This window comes from Octodon degus, unplaced genomic scaffold, assembly GCF_000260255.1.
Source record: "Octodon degus isolate 3935 unplaced genomic scaffold, OctDeg1.0 scaffold00007, whole genome shotgun sequence".
In the NCBI taxonomy this organism is placed as follows: Eukaryota; Metazoa; Chordata; class Mammalia; order Rodentia; family Octodontidae; genus Octodon; species Octodon degus.
Window position 1 is genome coordinate 28,425,312 of NW_004524583.1, and position 23,188 is coordinate 28,448,499.

The 23,188-nt window shown below is 40.4% G+C and overlaps 1 protein-coding gene and 1 pseudogene across 1 annotated transcript in view; one reads left to right on the top strand and one right to left on the bottom strand.

The window, feature by feature from the left end:
• LOC101568078 overlaps positions 1–4,013 on the top strand; it is a 14,724-nt pseudogene extending 10,711 nt beyond the window's left edge.
• A 15,338-nt stretch (positions 4,014–19,351) lies between these two features.
• Ktn1 (kinectin 1) overlaps positions 19,352–23,188 on the bottom strand; it is a 114,447-nt gene continuing 110,610 nt past the window's right edge. The window contains exons 39-41 of the mRNA XM_023701724.1: positions 22,730–22,822; positions 21,652–21,771; positions 19,352–19,411 (exon numbers count right to left, since the gene is read on the bottom strand). Coding sequence (XP_023557492.1) covers positions 21,667–21,771; positions 22,730–22,822 — 198 coding nt within the window. The 3' untranslated portion in view covers positions 19,352–19,411; positions 21,652–21,666. The remainder of the gene's footprint in view (positions 19,412–21,651; positions 21,772–22,729; positions 22,823–23,188) is intronic.

The following is a 23,188-nucleotide window of genomic DNA, read 5'->3' on the forward strand; positions in this document are numbered from 1 at the left end:
TTTTTTTAATTTTTTTGCAGAACCAGGGATTGAACTCAGGCCCTTGAGCTTGCCAGGGAAACACTTATTCTACTGAGCCATCACCACGGCCCCCAAAAATATATATTAATAATAAAAGAGATTTTGTTCTTTCCAAATTCTTCTTATAAGAGATCTCTGCTAATTGACCTACAAATAATTCTGCCTAGTCTATTTGTAATTACAAACTTCTAAAATTGTAAACATCATTATAATTCAATTTGGTCAGATATATACCTGAGTGCATGCACACTAGTGTTATAGACTAATTGTTTGTCAGTCTGCCTGTGCTGTTTGTCCAATCAAACTTTTAAGCTGTGTCCTTGTTTTTGTGCCATATCCTTGAACAGCTGTTTTTTATTTGAACACAACAATTTTCCTCATTTCCTTTCTTTTGCAATTTTGGATCATTTGTTCATAACTCAATTTGGTTTATAGATTTAAAGTGCATGCTTCCACCTGGGTTTATAACTGGTTGAAATAAAAATAAATTTGTTTTTCTCATAGGTCATCAAAAAATGTTAAGATAATTAAACAAAAATACCTTAGTGTGAGATGAAATTATTGGACAGGATTCCAGTTAACCAATGAGAAAAAAAAATGAATAAATAAAATGTATGTTGGCTAACTTTAAAGGAGGGCATACAATGCTGTGTCCAGTCCAGCTCTTGAAGTTCCTGGTGGGGGTGGGAGGGTGGGAAGACAGCCAGAGGATGGAGAAACAAAGACAGATAGAAAGTTGAGGTCAGGTGGAGCCTTCTCTTTACCTGAGAGGAAAAAGAACTACTCAGCATCTGTAGCACATTTATTTATAGTCTCAGAAGGTTAATGTCATCCATGGTTGTTAGAAAATAATGGTTCTATTTTATCTTCCAAGGTGCTTAGTATTTAGATAAGATAGTAATACTAAGCTTACTGCCTTCATTAAAAAGTAGCCATTAACCGTCTCTTCTGGATGTTCAACAACTGAATTTTGTAAACCAAAAACTAGAAAAATAGATGGACTAGGAGGTCAGCCATTATTCTGGTCCCAGTCCTTTGAAGTCAGTGAGGACCCACAGTGTAAGAGAACCTCTGCTGTCATATTTCATAACTCAGTGAGACCCTGGCTTTCTGACCAAGATGATTTAGGAACCACAGAGGAAAGTGATTTATGATGTATAGTGTGCCTAAGGAGAGTCACTAAAAGAAAAACATCTCCCAGGTTGTCACAGAAAGCAACTTGGTCAAGTAATGGCCTTGACTCACCCAGAGAGCTCACACTGACAGAAGTACTAAGAGGCACTGCATGATTCCAATGTAACTCCTGAGGAGACGTAACTGACCTTGATAGATAACAGAAATTAACACAGGTCTTGTTTTAACTTGCTCTTGAACACTCAACAGAAAAGTATAACCACAAGATGCATAAAATAATGCCATAGTAATATATTAGATATAAAAAAATTCAAATCACTAACACTTTCTGACAATTGCCAGTCACAGTGGTAACTGATGACAACTATTAATAGGCTGAGTAGGGTCAAACTGTTGAATGCATGGACCTGAAATCCTTAGACTGGGAATGTTTAGCCTAGGTGAATAAGTTCACTCAGAACGGAAAGGATTTGAGAATGAGAAAGTCTTCCACACAGTCCTCCAAACACAGTTCCTCCAATTTCAACTGACCACCTATCACTTCCAACCATAAAACAGAAAAGGGGAAGATATGGAAAGCAGCTAAAGCTAAAAATCAATTACATGTAGGATACAAGCCAAAACATCAAGCTATTCCAGCTCTGAGAATGAGAGGTGCTTAGGTGATCCATGCAAAGTTGCTAGGCAGAGGGACTGAAATTGACACCAACCTCCTGAGAACATAAATAAATGTGCTACAGAGGCTGAGCAGTTCTTTTTCCTCTCAGGTGAAGAGAGGGCTCCACCTGACCTCAGCTTTTTATTTATCTGTATTTCTTCACCTTCTCTGGGAACTTCACTCAGGACTTCAAGAGCTGCACTGGACACAGCATTGTATAGCCTCCTTTAAAATTAGTCAACATACATTTTATTTATTTTATTTTGAAGAATAAAAAAAAAGCAAAAGCAAATAGCAGAAACAAAGACAGAAACAGGTTAGCATACAGCAATACATATATTACAAATTTTCAAAACAAAACAACACATTAACAATGGTTATTGTATTAGCTATTTTAATTGTCAAATCTGTTGCTCAGATTAACAGCTATAGTGATGCAAGATTAGACAAACTGAATATTAATACTTGATTTTAATAAATCTGTTTTTTCTTGTCTTTTTTACTCTTTAAAAATTTTATTTCAGGGGTTGGGGAGATGGCTCAGTGGAATAAGCGCTTCCCTGGCAAGTGCAAGGGCCTGAGTTCAATCCCTGGTTCCACAAAAACAAAAACAAAAATTTATTTTAAAGAGAGTATAACAATAATTGATAAGACATTAGAAATGGTACCTATTTAGAAGATCAAGACAAGAGATATTCAACCATGATTTTTATATTACACATGGCAGTCCTTGATGTAGTTGCTTAGATTGCAGATATTAGAATACAAAGTTAGTCCAAGTGATAATTCTAAACATAAATGCTATTTTTAAAAAACTGATGGAAATTATTAATATAATCATCTCAGCCATCCTGTATATATACTTGCATTATTTTTCTCCCTTCCTTTTTTTGTATCTTTTTTCCTTTCCCTCATCTTGGTTGTTTAATCCATAAGTTCAGTTTCTTTCCATTTTACTTTATCTATTATACCTTTCAGATTTTATTTATTCTTTCAGGTTCTTACACTAGGGAGACTACAACATTTAACATGTGGGTCTGATTTATTTCACTTATGAATACAGCCTCTAATTGAGTCTACTTGTGTATGAAGGCCTCAAGTTTTTCTTTTTCTTTTTTTTTTTTTATAGCCGAGTGACATTCCATCGCATAAAGATACCATACTTTTTTCATCCATTCCTTAGGTGATGAGCATTTTGGTTGATTCCAGGATTTGGCTGTGACAAATTGTGCTGCTGGAAATAATGCATGCACACATATCACTATGGTATGTTTTCAGCTCTTTTGGGAAAATACCCAGAAGAGGAATAGCTGGATTGAATGAGATTTCCAGTCCTAGTACTTTGAGGAGTCTCCACAGAGATTTTCAAATTGGTTGTACCAGTTTACATTCCCACCAGCAGTGGAGAACGGTTACTTTTCCCCCACAGCCTCTCCATTTGTCATTAGTTTATTTCTTTATGGTAGCCATTCTTTCTGGGGTGAGATGGTATCTCAATGTTGTTTTAATTTGCATTTCTCAAATGGCCAGTGCTGTGAAACATTTTTTTCATGTATTTATTTGCCACTTGTATATAAGGGAGGAAAAGAGTCTTTCTCTTGTCAACCTTTGCTCTTGTTGCTTTTGCTGTGTTCTCTCACCTGTTGCCCCCCTCTCACCTGTTGCCTTAGAGCCAGCTGATTATAGATCGGAACCTCCACAAAATGTGAGCTAATAAATCTTTTCCTCTTGAGTGTTGGGTATTTTGTCTCAGCACTGAGAGAAAAGCTATTAAGCAGGGCGCTCCTGCATCCCTTGCATCCCCAGGAGCCAATTCTCATTGCAGGCCACTCCTTGGGAATGCTGGTGCAGTCTGATATTAGTTCAGGTCAGATAACTAGGTACTCCTTGGAAGATGATCAGTCTGCCCTTTGGTCCTAAAGGGAAGGTTTTCCCTTTTGGGCCCCCAAAACCTTATGGTGAGCCTATAATGCAGTTGTTCCAGAGTCATCCTGAATCCTTTCAGGTTCTATTTGCACTGACAAGGGAGAGGTTTCCTGGCTGTGGGAGGGCAAACATCCTCTCTCAGATGAAGTTTTACTTAGTGGCACCAGAGGTCTTAGGATTCCTACAGCGCCAGCCCTCTGGCATGGCAGACACCAAGTCTATCCTCTCCCCATCACTTCATGATCACAAGAATGTTGCAAACTCCGAGAGATGAGAGAACACCAACAGGGAAACTGGAGGATTTCTTGGGCTTTCGGCGCATCCAGCTCAGCTTGACCTAAGGTGTCCGGAGTGGCCAAGCACCAGCACACGGGCTCTAGTTCTGTACGTCTGGCTGAGCAGGCGGTCTTAGAAATGGGGTGGGTGGGGGCAGGTGAGGGTACAGAAGCAAGACAAAGCGACTAATAATCTAGCTTTGAGAGAAGATACTAACGGTACATAAGTTGGCTTATTTGGCAAAGGAACAGGAGTCTCATCCTAAGGAACAGGTTAAGTAACCCCCCAAAATGTTTAAATGACACCCAACCCCATGTAGAATGAGCCAGCACTCTGGGATGTGTGTGGCCACCTTTCAACAAGATTTCCATCCTTTGAGGGAAGCTTAAACATTCCCAGTTCCAAGTGTAAAGAGTCTCACTTTTAAGCCTTTCTCGTGTTTCTTACTGATTTAAAACTCTTTCCTTGACATGAATTGGCAAACCTGCTATGAAAGGGTGGGCTAAGTTCCTTATTTCAGCTTGGAGAACCTCTCAAACCAAGCTGGTGACATTTTCTCTGGGCAACCCAGCAGCAGGAGATAAAAAGAGTTACCTACAGAGGGAGGTAGTTCAGCCAAAAGGCTTTTCAGTTTGTTTTTGTTTTTCTTTCCCCCTTTTCTCACCCCTTAGTCTCTGAAGAACAGTTCACCTTTTTTTCATCCTACTTCTCTCTTATCTACAGACTTCTGCAGCCTTAGGGCTTTTCTTTTGCAGCAGTTGGAGATTTCAGAGTCTCTAGAAAATGAATGCATAGGGTTGGTGAGATGGCTCAGTGGTTTAAAGCACCTACTTAGAACAAGCTTAGCAAAGCACAGGGACTGTGGTTCAATCCCCCAGCACCACATGCCAGCCAGCCCCGCCCCCTGGTGGGCTGAGCAGGCCGCGGACACACAAATAAATAAATAAAATTTTTAAAAAAATGAATGCATAATACAAAAGCACTAAACATGAGAGGCACTTGCTCCCTCTGGCTAGGAGCTATGCCAGACACAGTGGCCTCACCAGGTGCTCCTTTGGGTCAGCATCACATTCACCCAAGTTAGGTGGCACTCTTGAGAATCTTCCCCAGTATCTTGGTTACCTTTCACTTGTTGTTGGGACAAAATACCAAAATCCAAAATAAAGGAAGGAAAGGTTTATTTATCTCACAGTTGGTAGAGGTTTCAGTGTATACTCCACTGGCTCCAAGTCAAACGGCAGTTCATGGTGGCAGAAAACAACAAAGAGCAGAGGAGGAGCAGCAGCTTTGGTGTCCATCAAGACTCTCTCTCTCCCTTCAATGCTGACTGTGAAGACCACTGCAAAGATCAGAGCTCCTCCAAAGTGGTGTGGCTGTGGAGATCAAGCTCATCAGAAGCGGCATGGCTGTGAAGTGGCGTGACGAAGATCAGAACTCCTCCCAGAAGTGGGGCACAGAAGCCTTCCTCAACTGCTTTATATACCCTTTTTGTGCTGAGTCACTCTGGAGTGGGTCCTTCCTGCTCTAGGGCCATGTCCCTCACACCCCAGGGCATAGAATCCACAAGCAGATCCAGCCAAACTTCTCAATATAGCCAAGCTTCCAACATCTCAAGTTGACACAATGTATCAACCACTACAACCCACCCCTTGTCATCCTGGCAACTACACATATACTTCTTTAAACCACTGTCCAGATACACAGACATGCTTCTTTTTTTACAGATATGCTTCTTAACATTTCACAACTTGGACCTTATAACACAGCTTTAGTAGTCCTTAAGAATCACTATTAACTCTATTAACATTATATTACATGAGAAGCATAACATTCTGCCCCCGGCCCCCCAAAGACTCACATACAACCCTTTATGCAAAAGGTACTTTAGTCTATCTGCAAGAGTTGTCAAAGTCCTAACAGTTTCAGCATTGCTGAAGAGTCCAAGTCCCAAGATCTAAGGCAAACTTTTAGCTGTGAGCCCCTGTACAAAAGTTAAACACTTCCAACATTCAAAGGCACAAGATAAACATTACCATTCCAAAAGGTACACACAGCAGGATACAAAACCACTGGGACCAAGGCAAGTCCAAAATCCAGAAGGACAAACATTAAGTCCTGCAGTTTCCTGTGGAACATCCAAAGAAACCTGTAACAAGTTGTGAGCTCCAAAAACCGTACATGGCTCCACCCCTATGGCACTTCTGCTGGTACCTCTCATGGCTTTTCTCAGGGGCTGGCTTTGCTCTCTCCTTGCAGCTCTTCTTAGAAAATCCACGTTCCTGGCTCTTTTAAACTTCTGAGGTTTCCACTGAATAGGCTTTTCACTCATAGTTTTACATACTGCCTTCTCAGGGGCACATTGCCTGGCCTCCCAGGCCTTCTGAAATCCAGGTGGAAGCCTTCTTAACCTCAGAACTCCTGCATTCTGCATGCACCTAAAACCAGTGCCATGTGGATGATGCCAAGGTCTGCTGCCAGCTGGAGAAGTAGCCAGCCTTTCTTTTCTCTTGGCTGTAGGTACTGAGTACCTCAATTTTTGAGCACTCTGACCCTGATTCTGAGGAACAAATTTTTTATGCTGGCATCATTCTGAAATCTGGTGTAGCTTCCTCCTCCATTCTGCAACCTGGTATGGCCGCCACCTTCATTCTGGAACATGGGACTCTGTGGCTTTCTTCTCAAAGCAAAGTCCCTCACTCCTGCGATTCTGCAAATGTGAGAACCTGCCACCTCCTATGATGCCTTCAGGACATCGTTTCTACTCTGCTGTTTCTCCTGGGCAGCCAACCTAGCGCTCCCTTTCTGGCCAAACTCACAACATTGTAAATCATCCTGCTGAGCTCTTTGCTCTTGATTCTCAACATATATCTGAATAAAAGCCCCCATGCTGCTGCCTCAACATTTGACTGCCTTGCAATTTCTTTGTTAAGATTAACTAGCCCACTGTACTTACTCTGAGTCTCAGGCAAAGTCTCAGGAAAGGAGCAAAATGCAGACAAAATTTTTGCCAAGCCATAACACAAATCATCCGTAGTCTAACAACCAATGCTGTCCTTCCCAGCAGAAACCTCCCCAGCCTGGTCTTTACATGCAGGCTTTCTATCAGTCTTCTGAATTCTGACCACAATCTCCCACATAGATGAGCTGAAGGCATTCGAGCTCTTCATCAGTAGACAACCTTTCCAAACCTCTCTCATAAGCCATTATCTCTTCCCTTAAGCCATTCCCAAAAGCTTGTAATCCACAGTTAGAAATAGTCACACTACCTGGACACACTCCTGGTGCCAAATTCTGTCTCACTCTTCTCTCATTGCTGTGACCAATACCCGACACCCAAAATGAAGAAAAGATTTATTTATCTCACAGTTACTGGAAGTTTCAGTCCCTACTCAGCTGGCTCCAAGGCAGACTGGCACATGGTAGTGGAAAAGTACAGGAGCAAAAGCGCAGGAACAGTGGCAACAATGGATACAGAGGGCAAGTCTGTCTCCCATAAGTTGAATTTAGGCTATCTGCCCTAGGCTGGGTGTAGTACTCATACCCATAATCCCAGCAGCACTCTCACCCATAATCCCAGTGGATCATGAATTAAACTCAAACTCTAGAAGCCCACCCCATGACTGCATGAGGCCTTCCGGGGACAACTAGACATAAACCATGATACCTAGGAAGACAAAATAAGGATGAGGCCCCATCCAGGGTCTTGAGTAAAGTTTCTCATGCAACCGACATGGGAAACCCCAAGTTTGAGATGTAGTGGAGAGAACTGGTTGCTGGGTCAAACTAGAAAAGCATTTTCTGAAAGCATACACACCTGGGGCCCTGAACCCTTTATCTTGAGAAAAGTCTCAAAACCAAAGTAAGATTGGCTGATACCATGACTGCCCTTTTGTGGTGGCTAGGAACAGGTCCTACACTGCAGATTTAAGTGGTCACCCAGCTGATAACTGACCTTCTCCATGGGACCTGGTGAAGTCGATGGACTCAAATTCATAAGGAGCCCACTGGTTTATTTTTCCCCTTCTTTCCCCTAGGAAAGCTGTAGTCCCCTTCTTGTTCCTTCTCTCATTTAGGCGATTTGTCAGAAAGCTCAAATCCTTTAACTTTCTTCTGGTATTAGGGAGAGTCAGGGAACTGGAGTGAAGCCTGGTGTGTCCCCACACAGGGGGAAGGGAAACATGATCTATCGGTCCATGGAGGGCACTGTCGCTCTGCTCGGTTGTCCGACACCACCTTTCCGGGTCTGGGGGCCTTCTCAAGATCTGCTTACAGGTATTTCCTGTTGGGCCTCTTGGGGTTGCATAACGCATGCTGTCTTCCACCATCTTACTTGGTTCTGGCAGTATGAGAATTTCAACCTCAAGTTACCTCTCCCAGATGGCATGTGATCTGTAGTTGCTATGTGGCATTTCTGGACTTTTCAAACCTGCTATGAGACCTTGTATATGCTATAGGTGCCTAGATATACAGAGCTGTAGATTTTTTAGGAAAATCCAGCTCTTCTATAAAGCTCCTACCTTCCAGATCTGTGGGAGAAGCTAGGTGCTAGAAACAAGGATGCGTGCTCTGGACGGGCCCAACAGGTTTCTGTGACTAGCAGGCAGGCAGTTTCAGAGGACAGAGCTGCCAAAGCTGGGTGGCTCTGACTCTGGGTTGGCAGGGCTGAGCTGCCAGCTATGATGGTTCTGACTCTGGGGTCAGCTCTGGTTCTGGAAGACATGAGAGGCTGTATGTACAGTATGACCCTGGCACACGGAGTTGGACCTTGGGGACCCGAACAGGATCCATCTTTTCTTTTTTCTCTTTTCAAATATCACAAGAGACATCTCAAAGGCAGGTAGTAAGTCTTTTATGAATATACTAACACCATGTCCTCAAAATGTCACAAACAAGATATATTTTATGAACTTGGGACCACTTTAAGACAGATGATTTTAAAAAAGCTGTTTTCCCCTCCGAAAGTAAAGACTAAAATAACAAGGCCAATATTCTTCTCTTTCCCTTTCTGATTTTTATTAGTTATAAGTCTATGTTAACTAACAGGAAATGGTACCATAGCTTAAAGCAGTAAACAGGACTTACAAGACAAAAAAGAGATAATTAATAACCCCTGAAAAATTTCTGACGTCTATACCTAAATCTGTATCTTAAAAAAAGATTGTAAGGGCTGACAAGATAGCTCAGTGGATTAAGCACCTGCTTACACAAGCACAGGGACCAGAGTTCAATCCCTGCCACCACATGCTGTGCTGGCCCTGCCCCTGGGCATGCTGAGCCTGCCACCAAGATCAAGCGTGGTGGTGTACACATGTAACTCCCAGTGCTAGGGTGGCGGAAAACAGGAGGATCACTATGAGTCTGAGCTGCATACTGACACTACGTACCAAGTACATAAAAAAAAGATGGTAATTCAGCATGGCAAATACGTCTATGGTTAAACTTGTTTTATGTGTTTCATACATTATCTGCCTATTGATTTTAATAAAAGTACCTGCAGCTATGTCATTTAAAAAATTATTTTAGGGGGCCTCAAAAATTTATTTTTATTTTTTGCTTTTGTAGACTTCTGGTTCTGTTAGGGTTTTTAATTAAAAAAAAAAAAAAAACAAAAACACCTAACAAAAAAAGTATACAAATATTTAAGAGTAACCAAATTCAAAATGTTAGAAAGTAAAAACTGCTACATAAGGCTTGAGTAAAACTTACGGGTAAAAGCCTTAGTTTGGTAATACAAAGGTTTTATGTGATTTAGGTTAATATGTACGTTTCTGTGTGTTAACTTCCAAGTATATTATCCTCTCAAAAAATACTGAAGTATTTGTTAGCTCAAATACTTAAAGTGTTCATATGGCTCAACAGTAACTTAGTAAGGGTAAAGATGCCTTTAAAGACGTTGGTGACATGTTTGTGCCCACATTGTTAATTAAGATAGTATATGCCAAAATTTTTTTGTTTTATAAATGCCATGTTCATTGTTTTCTGTGTACAATTACTTTCAAGTTTTTCCTTGTTTTAAGAAAAAATAATACAGATAGCTTAAGAATGCTATGCTTTGGTTCTCATGAGTCAACTGAAGAAACTGTTAAAAGTATAAATGAGTGCTTAAGGGCTGGTCAAATAGCTCAGCGGATTAAAGTGCTTGCTTAGGCAGATGCAGAGTTCTATCCCTGACCCTGATGTGCCAGCCCCACCTCTGGGGTACCCTGAGACAGCAACTGAGACCGGGCGTGGTCATATGTGCCTGTAATCCCAGTACCTGGGAGGCTATAAACAGGAGGAGCACTATGAATGCATTCTACACAGTGAGACCCTGTACACCCTGTTCTAAATACAAAATAAATAAAAAACGAGTGCTTATAAATGATCATAGCACTCCAGTCATGAGGTGCTAAGTATCAATTCAAGTATTCTTGGCTTAAGGCTTATAAAAAGATAACATATTTTGTCCTATTACATGTTCTCATAATTACTAATATATAAAGGTTTAAGACTGCTTCCTTAAATTGACTAAATTTCTAGTATATATATTACACAGTGGGCTCTCGAGTTACCACCAACCTCACATACAGCCAACTTGGGTTATGACTGGAACTTTACATTTAATTTACGACCAAAGTGTTGAGTTAACTGAATGCTGCTGGCTTGTGTGCTTGTGAGCAGACTCGAGATGCCAGAAAAATGTGAGCGTATGTAAACCTCAGTCTCAGCCCAGATGCATGTTTGTGGCTGTGATTTTGGTTAGTACTTTTTATAGTCATTGCAATTACTGTTGTCAAAATGGTCTCCAAAAGGCTAGGAGCTAAGGAAAGAAGGGAAGGTTGGAAAAAGCAAACATAATAAAAAATGAAATTGTGGCTAAATACGGCTGGTGTTTGTGTGATTTACCTATTATGTACAGTGTGTCAAAATCTATCATCTTGGCAATCTTTTTTTCTTTCTTATGTATTTGGTACAGGGTCTCATTACGCAGCTTGGACGCACAGTGATTCTATTTTCAACCTCCCCAGTGCTGGGATTACAGGCATGGGCCACCACGCCCAGTCTCAGAATGCTGGGGGGCAGTGCCTGGGCAGCCTGTGGTTCGGGGATTGAACCCCAGTCCCTGTGCTTGCCTAAGCAGGCACTTAGTCCGCTGACCTATCTCGCCGGTCCCATCTTGGCAATCCAAGAAAGAAAACATGTTGCTGAAGATGTTGCTCAAATTATTAAGTCATAAACAACAGTGTTAGATGAGCTAGAAAGGCTATTATCAATGTGGACAAATGAAAGGCAGATGACAGGTTATAGCCTGAATCTATAATATGCAAAAAGCTAGTGCTACACATGCAGATCACATAAGGAATCATCAAGCGGTAATGGTGGAACATTTTGGGCCAGTAAGGCGTGGTTTCACAATTTTAAAGTGAGGACTAGAGTTCACAGCATATCTAGGCATGGGGAACCAGACAGTGCTGATAAAAGGACTGCTGAAAATTATATACATAAAACCGTTATTTCTGGTAAACTAGGCACGTTTTATAACTTTTTGACGAATACACTAGGAAAATTACTGGTATTTCTGGTAGATTATGCCCATTACACTACCCCTTTTTTTATTATGGAAAGGATGGCTAAGGGATTCTTTGGGAGGTTTGGAATGCATTACGGGTATTTCCATTACTTCTTATGGGGAAAATTGTCTTCACTTAAAGCCAATTTGAGTTACAACCAGATCTTGTGAATGAAATGAGTTCAGAAGTCAAGGGTCTGCTGTAATTTTATTTTAAAGAATTTCTTCTAAGTGAAGTCCATTGGGCCTGGGAAATACTTGGAAAAACTCCCCTCTGTGGCTGAAAACAGAGATGCCCCAATCAGCTTACTTGAATTTTCTCCAATGATGGGTGGTTTCTCTAGTTTTTCCGTGAGTCTTACAGTGCCCTGCTCCCAATAAATGTTATTAAAGAAATTACGATATATAATGAGGTTAATTTTTACAATACAGAGCAAAACAGAATTCAATGGTAGGGAGAAGTTTAAATACTTCCCCAAATTATATATTCTATTGTTTTAAAAACTTCAAAAAAAAAAACCACTTCAACATATATAGTAACTTATTTATACTAAGTCTAGGTTAGTTCACTGAAAAGTGTTATTTTATTTCCCTTTTGTTTTTTAGTATTTTAAAGAGAAAAAGACAAAAACAAAGCAATATAAAATAAAAGTGGAACAGAATTTCAAAAGAATAGAAACATTTTATTTAACAATGGTTATTATATTACATATTGTTATATTTTTGCTCAGATTGTTTCCTCTTGTAAGAATCTTTTTGGCTTATGCCTTACCTTGAACTGAATAACTACTTTAAAGGTAACAATACTGTAATAACTATTGTTACCCTTATCTGGTTATGAAAATGTTTTTTTCATAAAATAAAGGTAAAATGCTCTTAAATTTATAAAAACTGGACAAATAAGGTCTTACATTTTGGCAAGACATTTTATTATGTTCCCATTGTTAGGCCTCTGGTTACTTAAGAAACTGATTTTTTAAATACTAAATTTAAATGAGCTACCAAATGTTTTCAATTCTCTGTTGCTGTTGTTGTCTTCTGCCATCACCAACTACTGCTCCTCTGCCATGGCTATTCTTCCTTGGTGCCAGCCAATTATGGCCTGAAACCTCTACAAACTGTGAGCTAAATAAATCTTTCCTTCCTTAAAACAAAAAAGTTTTCAACAACCAAGTTATGATTGGTTAAATAAACAACTATTAATCCTAGTTTATGATACTATATATACATAGCTGAAATTAGAAATGTATACCCTTCTAAAGGCAAAATATGATGTAAACTAAGCTTTTAAAGTTAAGCTTAATACTGGCAAAGTAATAATAAATGTTCTTTTATATAATGTACACCTAGAACTTAGATATATAACATCTTTTGGCATCTCTTTAAAATTTGGTCCTGCCATTTACAACTTGATCTGCATGTATCTTCTTTGATCCACAGCTTTTGGTTATGTAAATGAAATAACATACGTTGGATACTAATTCTATTTATGGTCACTGGTCATTAGATGTTTCATATACATGTAGGCATTCTACAGATGTCCTTTAAGTTTTGCCAGTGCAGTTATATCATATAACCTGTTAAAGGAATCGAAGTCTTTTTTTTTTTTTCCTTTTTCTTTTTTTCTTCTTCTTTTTGGTCTTTTTGAGACACAGTCTCTGCAGTTCAGGCTGACCTGCTCACTTTGTAGCCCAGGATAGTCTCAAACTCACAAAAATCCTCCTGCTTCTGCCTCCTGCATGCTGGGATTACAGGCATACACCACCACACCCAGTAGGAATCTTAGTCTTAGCAATAAAAACTAAGTCAATATACACATAAACATTTCTATATGGCTGTGATGCTATTACTAATCTTACAGTATATTAAATGTACTGTTGTTTCCTAAGTGTATAAACCTTCTAGGACATGGAACTTAAAAAGCATTTTATCAGACTAAAGTTGTTTATTAATGACAGACCTTTTCAATTTTATGTTTTTATGACTGCTATGTGATTGTATTATTATACTCAGATGTGTATAAACATATATGAGGCAGTGATCAGTAAACTATTAAGCGTTATCTGTAAACAAATACATTCTATTTTACAAGGCATTTTGTTAAAAAATGTTTACGTGAAAGTTTCTTTGTCATTTCATCTTTTTTTGCATTATATATTTTTTTATTTTTTCCATAATTTTATTGAGAAATAAATAGCAATGAAACAGTTTCAAATCGAATTGGAAGGACAGTTCCAATAATGAATACATTGCATACTGCCTTTCATATCTTATAATTAGTTAAAAGTAACCAATTAAAAATTACTCTATACTAAAATAGAAAACTAAGCATATGTCAGAGGTAATAGCAAAAATCTAGTGGTTCTAATATAATTCCTAATTGTTATCCTGAAAAGTTTGCTCCTGATTTCAAATCTTTCCTGTCAAACACTGTAACATTTCCTGTTAACATTCTACAGAAATCTGACTAGTTTTAAGACAACCCTAATTGGTAAAAGAGAAAAGTTTTCTGCCGTGTGCTTTGCATTTCAAAGTGCTCAATATCCAGATAAGATTATGACACCTGAACCTACTGCTCCCCCTTCAATACTAGTGTCACTGACTTCCTGGGTCTTCAATAACGGGGGCTTGAATCAAAACTAAAAGGTAACTGGGTTAAAAGGATGCCAATATTTTGGTCCTTGCATCCCCAACCCCCCACGATCAAATAGAAGCCAGGATGTAATGGGACCACTCTAACTGATCCTGCAACTCCAGTGAATCACTGAACTTCCAAACACGGAGACGGTTTGACCCCAGAGGACACTAGTCAACCAGTATACACTGTTGGCAAAAGACAGGTCACTAAAAAGGGAAATGTCCCCACAGTTCTAAGAGAAACCATGTGGTCCAGCAAAGACTGTAAGTCATCCTGGCAGGTAATACAACTGATGGGGGGAAAAAACTAGAAGAGCAAAGAGAGGCTCTAGCCATAACTCCAAGAATAATGCCTGTGGAGCCTGAACTGACCTTAACAACATTAGATCAATAAAAGTTAATTCTGATTACCACAGGTCTCACTTTAAGTTAGTGTTAAATGTCCAGCAGGAAAGTATGACAGAAACCATATATAACACTGGCATTGCTGTACATGGTACCAAGTCTCTTTAATAAGGTAACTTTTTACATTCAATTTGGAGATAGTGGCTTGGTTATCTGAAATATATGAGGAAAATCTGTCCTTAGAAAGAGTTAACTATTTCAGATAATTATAGATATTCTTTGATACTATGCCCAAACTCAGCAAGTTTTAATCACAATTTGGAGTTGGAAGCTACCAAGAACTTGGGGCACTCTGTCACAGAGACCCAATGGTTTTTGCTGCTCTTTGGAGGGTTCTTTTACCCATCATGCATGACTTTGTAATGCTGACCATTAGTCAACTGGAAAACACTGGTTAACGGAGTCAACCAAGAAAAATACCTTCCAAATGTGGACATAATTCTTCCTTTTTTTTTTTTAAAGTCAATTTTATTTTAAAAAGTAAAACAAAACAAGGCAAAAATCAGAAACAAAGAAACAGGGTAACATGGGGGCCGGGGAGATGGCTCAGTGGAATAAGCGCTTCCCCGGCAAGCGCAAGAGCCTGAGTTCAATCCCTGGTTCGGCCAAAAAAAAAAAAAAAAAAAAAAAAAAAAAAAAAAAAAAAAAAAAAAAAAAAAAAAAAAAAAAAAAAAAAAAAAACCAGAAACAGGGTAACATATAACAATACATATGTTACAGATTTTCAAATCAACAGCTGATTAACAATGATTGATACGTTATCTATTCTTACTGTCAAATCTGTCCCTCAGATTAACAGATATAGTTATGTAGGATTGGACATAGGGTTGACTATTACCACTTGCTTTCAAGAAACCTTAAATTTTTGTTGTCTCTCTTTTTTCACCTTTAAAAAAAAATTGTTTTAAAGAGAAAAATCACATTTGCTATACCTCAAATAGTTTTTTTTTTTTGCAGGGCCGGGGATTGAACTCAGGCCCTTGTGCCTGCCAGGGAAGTGTTTATTCCACTGAGCTGTCTCCCTGGCCCCTCAACAGATCTTAACAGAAAACACATCTTTAGGGGATAGATACTTTCAGTAAACATGAGTGGTGGTAAACATGCAGTCACTACTGACACCATCTGAAACTGGCCTGAGACCTGCCGAGATGCCATCAGCACAGATGGCAAAATGGCCAAAAAGGAAGACACTTTACCCTGCAAGTCGCGAGCTTTAAAGTTTCTGTAAAAGGTCATGAGAAAGCCCCAGCGGGCTGCAGACCTCACTTTTGAAAGCTACTGAAGGTAGAAAATCCCTTAGATAGCACAATTAAGAGAAAATGAGAAATATATACTAACATCAAGAATAGCCTTATAAAGAAAAGTGCAGATTTTCTACTCATTTGAAAAATTCTAGTAACTTAAAATATATTTATAATTATACACATACATAGGAATATATATTTACATATAAATGAATCTAAATATAGCAATCAGGCCAGGGTGCTTAAATTGAGGGTTAGAATCTTTTTTTTTTTTTTGGTACTTAGTACAGGGTCTACAGGGTCTCACTACGTAGACTGGACTTGGAAGTGATCCTTTCTGTTTTTCAGCCCCCCAAGCACTGGGATTACAGACGCATGCCACAGGGTTAGAATATTGGTTCCTCTTAGAAGCTGAGAGCTGAGAAAATTATCCTGTGTTCCTCAGGTTCCCTGTCCATAAAATGAAGATGTAAGTACTCTTCTATCTCAACATCATCTCACAAAAATTATATGAACTAATGTCACTATTTTAAATGTGATATGAAGCCAGGCACGGTGGTACACACCTGTAACCCCAGAAGTTGAAGGGCTGAGGCGGGAGGATCATCATGATTTTAAGCCCAGCCTGGCTAACGTGAGAACAGATGGCCAGCCTGAAGAGAGTGAGGCCCTTTCTCAAGAGGCTGTGTGTGCATCTGTGTTGGGGGGTCTGATATGATAACTTATGCAACTGATATCAGCTATTTTAAAAGAATTCTGCTAATGAATATTAAATGTCCAATTTTCTGTGAAACTGTAGATAACAAATAATTCAATGAAAGGAAGAAAATTTGCCAATATGGGGAACAATCTGAAGGTGGTTTCCTTCCCCAGCCACGGTCTTCTACTTTGCTCTTCGGAGCCTTCCTCATCGCTGCACATTCCTGAAAGATCCCCAGTTGTTCCTTAGGTTCAATAAACACAAGTCCAATGCAGCTCAGTTTAACAACTCATTTTTCCACCTGCCCTCAGTTTAGATGAGCCTACTAGCCTTCATAACTAGCTTCAAGGAATTATCTGCTCTTTAACCTTCCCACTGTCCTCCCTTCTCAGGAGGCCCAGATAAAGAATGGGGTCAGGAACAATCCTCTGTTGACTTATCTCTAGGTCTAGCAGCACTCTCTGGGTCACTGCTCCTCCCACACAGACTATTTGGCGCAGACCTCACATGTGGCAGGGTCCTCATGCAATTTCTACCCCAGGTTGCAAGACATGCAGAAGCATTTCATTCCATCTCTGGGCAGCAAAGCCTCAGCTCACCTGAGGTGACCCTGTCAGCAGCCGGCCACCCCATCATCTGCTACTGGAGTGGAGCACTGGCTCAGCTCTAGCTTAGAAGCTTCACACAGAGCCCATTTTGGAAACAGATAGTTTTGTCACCCCAGATGAAGGGTACCGAACCATTCTCACTCCCCACAACATCTCTCTGGTCGCTTTGGAGGTGTCAGGGATGTTCCGGTGACACTCCTGCTAGATGGGAGAGGAGGCCCGCTAGGGATGGGTACACAAGGAGGCAAGCCAGGCCTCTTCATTCAGCGCAGCCACAGCACTGGGAATACCTAACCTCCTGGGAGGCAGACGAGCGCAGATCACCCTTTGCAGAACTGAACAAGCACAGAACAGAAGTGCGATGAACTTTATCTCCACGACCGGAGTGGAGAGGCAGGCCAAACTGGAGCAAGTGCCAGGGACAAAAGGTCTACCATAAATGTATGCAAGAATCATCAGAAGTTATAGCTGTCCCAAGCTGGACAGAAAAGGATATAAATGTCTTCTACTTCAGGAACAAGAAATTATTAAAAATACAAAGAAGATGAAAATAATATTACCATGCAATGTGGAGAATGTCATCTCTGCAAAGACAGCAGAGCAGTAAGGGGCGTACAACACGGGGATCTGTGTGTTTCACGTGGTGTAGACAAGAGCACTCTTAGAGGCAGTGGCCAAGGAAAGAGGAGGGAGGCTGACACACTATCAGGTCTGTGGATCAGTTTCCAAGGGGCTGACTGCACCCAGGGGCCAAGGTGACCTGAATCCCCAAAGCAGTCACCACAGGCAAGGAGCGGTCTCTTTAATTCATCTCTGGATACTTCAGAAATACAATTTGGGGCATGTGTTACAAGGAAAAAAGGTTAGGAGACACCACTTGAGTTAATCCTGAAGTCCAAAACTGAATTTCATGCATTCACTTATTTAGTAGTTGGGCACAAGTATCAGCTATTTCAGGAACAGAGATACAGCAAAGAACCAGAACGATGATTCTGGCCCTCACGGCGCAGAAGGTACCAGACAGAAAACAGCTCATAAGAAAAGCAACACTTGGGCAGGATTCAAGGTGGTAAACAAGCAAATGAAAACCAATATCCAAGAGTTCTTAGCTAAGAAAAAATAGTGCACAGTCCCTGTGGTAGAAACATAATTGTTACGTTCAAGAATCAAGAGGGGTACGATTTTGTACCCTAAAGGGGACATTAGTATTCAGTGGTGCAAAATACTTGTCATCGGAAGACATCAGTATTTTACTGATTATTTTAGAAAGCTTTCAACAACAAAGATAACACATGTAAACTCTGAAATACAATGCCTGGAAACTAAATTTAACTATTATGACCTTAAAATCAGTAGTAACAGTAAAAATAAAGGCACACTCCTTTCCTGGGAGAGGGGTGTTAAGTCTGAAGGCCTGACTCGCACTCCGTCCTTCCTGTGACCCCAGCACCCTGGCCACAGTGCCACAGTGTGCACAGTGCCACAGCACAGCAGCAGAGAAGACCCCAACTCCTAAGGGAAAGGTTGCCTGGGCAACAAGACAAGCCCTGGTTCCCTTGCCTGCTGGCTACAATTAGTTGTGTTCCAAGTCACATTCCACCATAGGGCTAAGGAACCCTAGTAAAGCACGAGAATTAGACTAACTCAAGTTTGAATAATAAGCATCCCTTGGCCGGGGAGATGCCTCAGTAGAATAAGCACTTGCCTGGCAAGTGCAAGGGCCTGAGTTCAATCCCCAGTTCCACAAAAAAAAAAAAAAAATGTAGATGACATAAGCATCCCTTTATTTGCTGACTGGCATTACAAAAACAGATCACATTAGCAAGAAAAGTGTCTTGAGTTGATGTCAGAGGCAGTTACTCCCCTAAAGTGTTAAGTAAAATGGTGTACAACATCAGTACTAAAGTGTTAAATTTTGCATTGTCTTTATCACTTTGATCTTCTGAACAAATGAGTTGAATAAAATATGGTAAAAGTTGACACATTTATTTTATATTCAGGAATGTAAACGTCTAGTTATTCAAACAGGTTTCATTATAAAATTGAACTCTGAAAGTGTCTATGGGTTTGGCGTCTTATTAAATATTTCTCTTTAAATAAGTTGTCTAACAAGGATTAGAAAAGACAAAACTCTGTTCAGTGTTTCTGACGGTAAAAAGGGTGAAAACATAAATGAGGCTGTAATTTGGCAAAAAACAATACAATGCCTTCCTCCTGTTATCCTCACTTGAAAGGATTCCCAGCTACTTCACTCTGTAAAAGATCAGAAAGAAATTCATTCTACAATAAAGCAACAAAAGTCAAATCAGAATACATTTTTTTCTACATATTCCACTTGACTAACTATGGCCCTTTCAAGGCAATTTACACTGAGAAAAACAACAATTTTTAGGATTCAGAAGCATTTACGTAAATATTTTACAATGTGAGCCAAGTCTTATTAGAAAACATTTAAGAGGAAAACACTGTAAACCCATATTTTTATTAGTCCTACTCAAGAACTTATAAATCTAAGGCCACAGAGAAGCATTAAAAAGACTCAGAAATTTATAACTTCTCTCTCATGAATAAATATTCCCAAGGTCTAAAGGCAAGAGGTAACTGGCAATCTTACAATTTTTTATGCTCTACAAACAAAGCTCTTCTCTAATAACACTAAGGCCTGTTGACTAACTCAGAGTATTTATCATATTTCATACATTCTTCGTATCTCACCACATGTCACAAAGGGTCTGCCTAGCTCAGATCCAAGTTTAAGAAACCATCAATGATGTCACCAAAGCTGGTTTCTTCAGACAGGAGAAGGCATTTTAAAATGGATAGTTAACAGCTAGGAAAGAAGTCAGGGTTATGTTAAGTTTCTCATTATAAGAATGCTTGTTAATAGGGAAATGAAAAAGAGTGGTGAGCTGAAGGAAAAACAAGACTGAAATAAGACATATGGGGCATACTTTCAAGACTGGACAGAGGAGCGGAAGCCAGGAGAAGGAGAGAAGAGGGAGTCGCCCCAAGAAGCAGGACAGAGGTCTATTCCCAATTTGGGTGAGGAGGAATGTGACCTAAGTGGGACTCCAGGGATTACAGAGGTCAGCTCACAAGGGTAAAAGACTGAGATGCGGTGCCATCACTTTTGCAGACACTCTGAGAGCGAGAGGGGTTTATTACGCAGAATCCTCTGAGAGGTAACAGACCTAAATTGGCATTTTAAAGAAAAGCATGTACTGAAATGGGCCAGAGGAGCAGCAGCCTGTCGAAGGTGCACCCCCAACGCCTCCTGCAGTCGCAGGTGGGGAGTGCTCACAGGCGGCTGACCCGGGGGTGTGACTACTACATCAGCCCACCAAAAGGGCAGGTGGCCTAGAGAGAGCACAGCGGGACCGAAAGAGGCTGCTGTGGCCGCGTGCCGCCTTCCGCCTGCCCTGCTTCGACCGGGCCTGCGTGTCCTCTGCAAAGCCCTCTGCCACACCACCCTGTCTTGGAGCCAGCCGATTACGGGCTGAGTCGTGTATGAACTATGAGCCACGACAGACCGTTCCTCCTTTAACTTTGGATATAGCAGGAAAGTCAGACAAGGCCCACGTTTTTCAGGACACCTGCCCTACCTCTGAGGCCTGCGCTTAGCCATCAGTCTTAGGTATGGGTTCTGAAAGGCAGAGCTCACTGATGAGTTTTCCTCTGGCCTGCAGGACGGTAGGATTCTCTTAAAATAAACAGCCTGGAAAGAGTACTATCTGAGGTACTCGGAAACAGCCCCAAGAGATAATATCCGGTGATGAATTCAAGATATAGGCAGCATAATTTAAGTCATTTTAAAAAATCAGTAAAAGCTGGGTAACAACAAAAGAAATCCTGCATACACCAGTTAAAATACAAGTCATATTTAAGTGCTAATTGATTCAAGCTTTTTAAGGTAACACAGGCAAAAAAGCTTATTAATTTTGTTAATGATGGACTTATCCTCAAAACTCTCAGTTCAGTCACTAAAAGAATAGATTCTCAGGTAACCTACAAAACCAAGGAAGTTTAATATTCCCACCTATAGGTACACAATAAATTTTGTGTGTTTTCATATTTTAAAAAAGTGACAATTTTTTTTGCAATCATCAGTTAAAATGTTGTGGCATCTTTATTTTACCAAGTCATAAATGGAGGGCAGAAGAGATGTAAGTATTTCCCCTGACCTACGATCCAAAGAAGCTAACGATGCTGCAGGCATCATAGCACGGACAGCCCTGGGTGCCAAGTTACAGCAGTTTGTGTGCTGTAAAGACCAAATTCAGGAAAGATGGAGCTTCGTCCCTTCCATGCCAAAAGTCCTTCAGACTGCACAAGATGGAAAGAAAGCACTAAGGAAGGTAAAGGCTGCCAACCGAAAGTTCTGACAGAAACAAGGGGACATTTCCTTCGGTAAAGGGAATTTTCCTGATTTGTGGTAAATACACATCACACATACCCCAGCAATTAACAGAAAGCAGTACGCCATTTGTTCTTACCCATACCCGGTAGTGTCATTTCTCCTTTGTGAGCTGTTTGTTTACAGCCTGAAGCAACTGCTGTAGCTGCACGACAGTCTGGTTGAGACTTACAGACACTGTCTCCTTCTCGGAGGAGTCCTGGGAAGAAGAGGGCAATGATGGAGAAGTCAGCCACAGGGAAAGAGTGCACAACCACGCCCAGAAAATACATTATTACTTCAAGTACAGACATGAAAGTTATGAAAAATGAAGGAAAAGTTAGCACCAACAAAAGCCACATAGAAAGCTGCCTGTAACTACTGGTGCAAACCAGATGGCATCAAACAAATCTGTGCTGTAGGAAATTCTGTCTTGGCCACAAAAGGAAAAATGGAGACTCTATAAATATCAGAAATAGAAGCACTGTTCCTTTTAGAGAAATAAAAGCCTCTCTAGTCAATCAGAGCTAACTGAGTGCCAGCAGTCCTGAGTGCTGGCCCACTACCGCGGGCATCCACATGAGTCTAGCCCTCCCACTGGTGATGGAAGCCTCCGGCACGCTAGGGAAGGGCTACCCCCCAGCCTGGTATTTTACACATTATAGCTTGTTTATTCCTGCCCACAACCCCACAGGACAGGAGCCAGTATCATTACCTTGTACAGATGGGCAACCAAACCTCCCACCAACTAGGAATTTGCCTAGTTACATATGAAGGTCCTAAGGAGCAGGGCTAGGTGGCATTCACAGGCTGTCCATCTCCAGACCCCAGACCCCACACCCTTAAGAACTACACACAGGGCCTCTCCACACAAACCTTAAAAATGGACACAATATCTCACTAAACTACAGTGAAAACAAATACAGACCATTCTGAAAAGAATTGACTTTCAATTAAATGTGGAACACAGGGGTTGGGGTTTAACTCAATGCTAGAACGCTTGGCTAGTGCAACCCTGGGTTGGAGCATCAACACTGCAAAAAGCCGACTCAACAGGAAAGTGCAACATAACTGGCAATAGCACGTTTTGAAAGTCAGAGACAGATCTTGCACATGGGCATTATTCCCATGTATAAGACAAATGGCCCGAGGGTCTGGGGTTGAAGAAAATTCATTACCATTTCTGGAGAAACATCATTATCCTCAGCAACAGTAGGATCTCCAGCAGCTTGTACTATTTTTGACTGGATAAGATCCAGTGACTGTTGGGCCTGTAAGAAAAGCAATACAGTACCTGATACATATACACAAAATGACTGCTTGGTTATGTATTTTGTACAAAATTAAAGTCCTTTGAAAGTATGACAATAGCTATATCCTTTATCAGATTATAAGAACACATGTACACTATTTCAGAAAGTTCAAATGCAGAAAACTATTCACAGAAAGTTTTAATAGAAATGTAGTTGATCCACAGGTAGTATTAGTCTGGAACAGGATCGTACAAATCTAGCCTGTTTTATTTTTATTTATTTATTTAGCCTGTTTTTGTATAGCTCAAATCTAAGGCTATTTAATGTTTTTAAACATTTTATTTTGTATTTTTTTTAGTGTGTGTGTGTGTGTGTGTGTGTGTG